We start from the raw sequence: 6709 nt of genomic DNA, 5'->3' as shown, positions 1-6709 counted from the left end.
ATTATCATTAAATTGATTTATATTGGGTAACCCATCTCTGTGACCATCAATAAGAATATCAGTGGTTGAAGACACAATGTAATACAACTATGTAAAAATACTATGAGTATAAAAATGTTACTTGAATAAAAGCATCAGTTAAATGTACCTGAAGTATCAAAATTAAAAGTACATTTTGTCATTATGCTGTTATATATCATTGGATTATTGTCACTGGTGCAGCTGGTCAAGGTGGAACTAAATTGAACTACTTTATGTACAGTTAGGCACGTTTAACTGTATTTATAGTAGAACTGAATTGATTAGTTGATTGATGGAAAAGCAACATATAAATGATTTTATTTATACTAATACTATAGGTTTCATTTAATCAAGCAGAATTGCCAACCACTCTGTGGTTGAAACATCTCGACTGTGAGAAATGACTTCTTCACTATTTTTCATATCATTGTAAAGTGAGTGGACACAAGAGGACATTTGAAGATGAAGATTTTTTACCTTTTTCAGACATTGAGTAGACCAATCAATTAATCGATTATACATTAGGAAATGTCAGATTAAAGAACAATAAAAATGGTTACTTTCACTCCTAATTTAGATCATTTTTAAAAATAAAGAATCTCAATCTGTAAAGTAACTATTATTGTCAGATAAATGTAGTAGAGTAAAAAAGTAGAATAATACACCTAAGTAGTACTCAAGTACAGAAGTCATCTGCCTTGATTTTGAGAAGAACACTTAAATATAACCTATATAAAATATAATCTACAAGCCTTTATATATATATTTATACATAAACCTTTGTCTTCAACATATGAATTATATTAAATCGAATAGTATCAGAAGTACACATTATAGTTGATGTTTCTCATGCATCCCTATGTATAACTTTTCAGTACACTGGCTACAGTACATTAAATTGTGCAGTAAATAGCAGGATGATTTCATTAAAACAAGATTCAGTAAGATTGTAAGATGCTGAACTTCACATCCACTCTTTGTTGTTGATGTGTTCACATAATCTTTGGATCAAACTCTGATACCCTGCTGTTCATCAATGTCCTAAAGACACATCCAACAGGTCACTTCCTCTCATAAAGCCATCTGCACATCTTGATATGGAATAGTTACAACTCATCTCCTCCATATAGTTAAACATTAAGTCACATAAAGCTCAGAGTGAGTAACACATTTATAACTCAGGACACTCTGAGCACCATTTTCTCTACTGGAGCCAAAACGTGTTTTGATCATTCACAGCAGGACCTTTGTCCTTAAGCGCAAGATATAAAGATTAAAACAGTGTTCGTGCCAGGCTCAGCAGCACATGGTGCCCATGTGAAGCCATGACTCAAATTATGAAGCGATTCAGAAAAACCTTTGCTTAAAGAGTAGTTTGACTGTAACTTTTTTTCAAGAAAGATATTGACAAGAATCAGTTTGGAAAATGAAAATAAAACAACAGTATGAAGACAGTCGTTGTAAAGTCCCATCTGTGCGTGTGTAAAGAAGCTTTCATTTAATATTCGTCCTAATCTATGCTTGTGATCTGTGATGGAGCTCCTTCTCTAAATTCACCCTGTGGACGGCAACTGTGATTGGTTACATAATCAGCAGAGGCGCCAGTATCACAGATGCTGTCTCTTAACTAATTGCATGTAGGAAGTTCAGCGCACAAAGCGCAGGTGCTCATTCTCTTTGTGTAGTCACTTTGGCGTGTTTCACTTCCTGGAACTTCTGTGCAAACATTTCTTAAGCTATTCTTCACAAGAATTTGATTGCAATTGAGCTAAAAGTGAACACAAAGGCAGAAGGACAAAAAATAAGCACTCATGTAGCAAAATATGACTTTATTTAATACCAAGGCACTGTGAGAGCTCTTTGGAATGATGTTCAGATGTAGTTACAGCAGTCAGTTTTTTGATTTAAATAACCAAAACAGCCATTCCTTAAACGCATACACACTTTGATGGATTTTCACTCACACTACAGTAGATATTATCCAGTCTTAACCGCCCTCAGTAAATGATATTCATTCAACTTGACATAGTAAAAAAAAAAAGATTGCACAGTGTTTGATTACTACAAGATGATAATGTCACTTAAAAAATTATGCGTTGCCATTACACCAAAAACAGTTTCAACAACAGAACACAGCAACTATAAAAGGACAAAAGCGGGCATTGCAGAAAAGAATACAAATAGAATAAAGCTGAAATTCAACTGCGTGAGTTAAAAGCATTTATTTGAAACAGAAGACCCACAAGAAACCTTGCAACAGCTTCTCCCTTAAAACCCTCTGTCATTGAAATCCCTGAAGCCAGAAACAAAACTAGTACGCACATCTGGCTCTTGGCCATGTGCCCGTGCCTGTGCCCACATTTTCTACAAGCATGCTGGGGTTCGGTCCCGGCACGCAGTCTTGGTGCATCTTCTGCCTGCTGTAAATGCTGGACCACTGAGTCATGTTGGTGATGTCCGTGAGCTCTCGCCTTTGGGACAGGGAGGTCACCATGTCCTCCAGTTTGTGGCGGATGTTTGAGTAGTAGTGTTGGCGCTCTTTGGTCAGCTTGTTGAAGCAGTCCTTCAGGGCGTCGTCTGGAGCTGCCGAGGCGGGAGAGGTCTGTTTGGGATGAGCAGAGGAGGGAGAGGTGACCTGGTTCTGGTTCTGGGTGGTGGTGATGACGGATGTGATGTGATTAGGTTGCTGTGTGCACTGGTGGTCAGTTTGGGAGTCCCTGTCCGCCATTGACCAACTGGTCTGAGTGGAGACGTGGCAGCGCACCGTGCTGGGGGTTATGACTTCTTTTTCTGCAACCTTGTCTACAGGGAAGCGCAGAGCGGCGTTACCAGCCAGGATCTCCTCCTGTACGCGCTCCTGCTCCTCCCAGTCCTCACCTATGGTTGACGAGTTGGACCCCGCTGTGACTTTAAGAGCCTCCTCTGCAGTTGACGGTTCACACGGCGGCTGCACCTCTAAGGTTTGGGGCTTACGGCTGGGCGTGCTGGCCAGGTGAGGGGAGGAGGTGACTAGGTTTTTGATGAGGAGGTGGTCGTAGATGCCACTGTTACGAACACTTGGAGGCCTCTGAGTGTTTATAGGTAGAGACTGGGCGTAGAGGATGCGGAACTCCTCGTCAAATTTCTCTGTTATCTGACCCGAAAGCTCGATCAGGTTGCTGCTGTTCAGTTTGCCATCGCTCCAGTTGAACCTGCACATAGGAACAGGATTTAACAGCATGCAAAACTAAAGCACATTATGTCCCATTTGACTTGAGGTTAAATGTTTAGAGGGATCTTACCTGTAGGAACCTGTAGCCACTTTGGTTCCATCAATCAACATGAACCTCTCATGAACCTCCCCGGTAATCCGCGCTCCTGATCTCATGTAATACGTCGTACCAGTTATGGTTCTCACTCTCATTTGCTTTCAGGATTAAAAAGAAGAAGAAAAAAAAGGAGGGGGGAAGCAAAGAAGTGAGAGGTAAGTGCATACCCACCCAGTCACATCAAATCTTAGAAGACATATTTTAATTTGATGCTGTCTGATGCTGGTGTTGTGCACACAGAGCCACACCCAGCTTTACTGAACCAACCACATACCTGAAGGTCATCCAAGCGAACGCCGACATTTTTGCACATCTTGAGGAACGCGAGGGCACCTGATTGGTCCAGCAGGATGTAGACCGGGACATTGCGCTTGGAGCATGCCTCCTGAAGATCCTTAAAGATATCCAGGTCTGTCAGGGAGTCTGTAACTATGGCAATCACCTGCAGTGGAAAATTACAGAGGTAATATAATAGAACCTTCCTTTTAGGGCTGCAGCTGTGCTCGCCCAGATGTAGCTCATGATTGTGTTTTCATTATTATCAAATGTAAGGCCTTATTCAAACAGAGCTGCGAATCTCTCGCAGACACACCACCTGTAATGCGTGTGCTGATGAGCTTTCTATTGACTGTGGTCTGTTACCATGGCAATCTGCAGTAATGCTTGGTCAGCAAACAAATTACTTTTATACAGGAGACAAGGAGGTGCACTGTAGGGTGGGCCTCCATTTTCCCCAGCTTTGTTTTGCACTGAGATCTCTGTTTTTATGTGAGGAGGAATGGAATTTCACATGCTGTTGTAAAGGTTGTGTGTGTGTGTGTGTGTGTGGAGGATTAGACACGGATGTTTACATATCTCCGATTTATTGCTTCAAACTGGTGTTATCCACATGCAGCTTTGTCCACAGTTCCCCACCTTATTTGGATGATAATGCGTGGATGCTTGTTTCTTAAGAAAATGTGCAAAAATAGAGTGAAACCAGGCTGACCAGCATGGTTTGTCGTTACAGTCAGTCGCACAATAAAGGCTCTGTGCAGTGAGCGGTTTTACATTACAAAAGGACAGACCATCTCACAGTTAAAACTTGAGAATATTTTTTTTTTTAGGTTTCAATCGGTTGCCAGCACACTAATATACCACCACCTTTTAGCTCTAAGCTAAAGAGTGTTTAAAACTAAAGCTCGCTAATGAAAAAGGTCTTGCAAACTTTCATTGAGGGGAGCATAGCAAGTCGAGGCACATCTGGTACGCAGGCCCTACACAGGCCTGAGGTGCAGCTGAAGCCGCAGACTCCTTTCACGCTGGAATGTTTCTTTTTAAATCCAGAGGCTGGACTGACAGCTCACATCAGGAAGATCCGCATGAATATTCATGATCTGCTTTTCTTTGTTTCATCCTTTTGGTCATTTTGTTTTTCATTTTTTAAATCAGGATCTCAAAAACCTTCTAAAGCTTCTAAAATAAAAACTGATCAAAGAAATTCCATGGGGACATTGTGGCAAGTATCTAAGAAGATTCAAGTTTTCCCTCCAACATTTTTAAATAATGGACAGGCACAGGCACGCACACACACGCGCACACACACACACACACACACACACACACACACACACACACACACACACAAACACACACAAACACACACCCTGTATCTTATTTCGTGCTTGAGGCCCATATGATAAAACATCTGAGTTTGACAAAGAGCCAAAATGAATAATCCTGTTCTAGGATAATACACAACACAATGCTGTCATTGTTTTAATGCCCAGAAATTACCATATGAACTATATCACACTATGTAATAATGAGACATTAGAAAATAGACATTTTACTGTATGTCATTAAAACAATGAGGTCAACATTTGTCAGGGGCGTTGCTTCATTATAAAGAATAATTAAAAGTAAATATTAGGTGAACCATCAAGTGTTTCCCACATGTTCTTGCATACCTCTCTGGCACTTTTAATCATGCGCCTCGCAGCCTCCTTGCAGCTGTAGATGCACGCCCCGTAGCTGGGCTGGAAGTAAGCCACTGCCCGTGTGACTCCCCGGTATGAGCCAGCGGTGAATGCGGGCCAGCCCATCTCCAGCATCGGCGGCTCCACGTCCGATACCTCGGGGAAATAGGTGACGGAGGAGCAGTCCTGCGACTGCTCCAGAGCCGTCTCATCTCCCAGTACGGACGCGCACCGCTGCGGGGCCACGGCGGCGCTCCTGATCCGCTGAACCTCATCCTCCGACAGAAAGTTGGGGATCGACTCTTTCCTGAGGAAGTCTAGAAAACTGTCGACTCCTCCTGACAGCAACTCCTCCAAAGCCAGCCGGTGTGTCTCGTTGTACACCTCCGGTAGGTTCAGGTCGTCTCTCCCGGTGGGTTTGGAGCCAAACCTCAGAGGTGAGTCTTCCAGACATTGAGACAAGGCCATCTCTAACAGCCTTCACTGCCCTACAGGTGGCAGGTAACGTATTGACCTACAGGAAGGCAAATTCGTATTTTGTACTTTCCCTCCGTTCCTGTCGGTCGTGGATCGGTATTGGCTGCCGGACAGTAGTCAAACCAGATTGGCGTCTCCGGGCTCGTCGAATCGGACTGTCAGTCTAATGTAAAGCCAGTCTCATTGGCTCATTTGTAGGCAAACAAGCCTCCCGTCCGTCCCTCTGCTGTGTCCTGATCCGGTTACACTGCAGAGAGCAGCTGGGAGCAGCTGAGTTTAGAGAGCTCTCACTCTGCTGTTTTTTTCCGGACATCACGGTCGTCGTGATTTCCCGGTAGCTTCAAACTTGAACTTGAGTGTGTTACTAAAAACAAACTCAACATTTGCTTCATAGACTGCTGATTTCTAGCATGCTTTCATTTTCACTGTAGAAGAAGATAAACATATATGAAGTGTTTTCCCCCCCATCTTGCTCACCATCTTTCACCAAACTCTTGAAAAGCTTGAAACAATTTGAAGGACACTCTTCTTTTCACATTCTCGTGTGAATTTAGCTGACTCAGTGTTTAAATTCATGAAGCTGGTAGCTCATCACTGATCTTGTTTGTTTACAGTGCTAAAAACAGTCTTGCATTAACACTGCTGTTCAGATTGTTATTGTAAAATGCTTCCAGCCATGGACCAAACATGCTCTCAGGCTTAGAAAGCACAATGCATATCAGTGTACAAACGTCCCCCAAAAACATTTAAAAGTCTATCAATTTTATACACAAGTTTTTAATGGCTGCCACGAGGGAGACTACTGGGGATATTCATCATTATGCCCTAGTTACAAAAATAATATACATCAAAATCATACACCAAAACATCTCAAACAAGAATGACGTTAACAATCAAACAGCTGTCCTATCCTGGTAACCATAGCAACAGATTGATGATGCCTAC

The 6709-nt window shown here is 42.3% G+C and overlaps 2 protein-coding genes across 2 annotated transcripts in view; one reads left to right on the top strand and one right to left on the bottom strand.

Moving 5' to 3' along the window:
- Nucleotides 1-1889: 1889 nt before the first annotated feature.
- On the bottom strand, nucleotides 1890-5843 carry fam83d (family with sequence similarity 83 member D). The gene is made up of 4 exons (XM_062416531.1): nucleotides 5279-5843; nucleotides 3604-3771; nucleotides 3303-3427; nucleotides 1890-3212 (listed from the first exon to the last, which is right to left on the bottom strand). Exons 1-4 carry the CDS (start codon nucleotides 5753-5755, stop codon nucleotides 2333-2335), a joined length of 1650 nt encoding a protein of 549 aa, XP_062272515.1. The 5' UTR covers nucleotides 5756-5843; the 3' UTR covers nucleotides 1890-2332.
- The window catches only part of zhx3a (zinc fingers and homeoboxes 3a), an 18353-nt gene continuing 15361 nt past the window's right edge, over nucleotides 3718-6709 (top strand). The window contains exon 1 of the mRNA XM_062416530.1: nucleotides 3718-3792. The gene's annotated coding sequence lies outside the window, so the exon portion shown is untranslated. The remainder of the gene's footprint in view (nucleotides 3793-6709) is intronic.

The sequence above is a fragment of the Scomber scombrus genome, chromosome 3 (assembly GCF_963691925.1).
Source record: "Scomber scombrus chromosome 3, fScoSco1.1, whole genome shotgun sequence".
NCBI lineage: Eukaryota > Metazoa > Chordata > Actinopteri > Scombriformes > Scombridae > Scomber > Scomber scombrus.
This window is presented reverse-complemented; position numbering and strand designations above follow the sequence as displayed.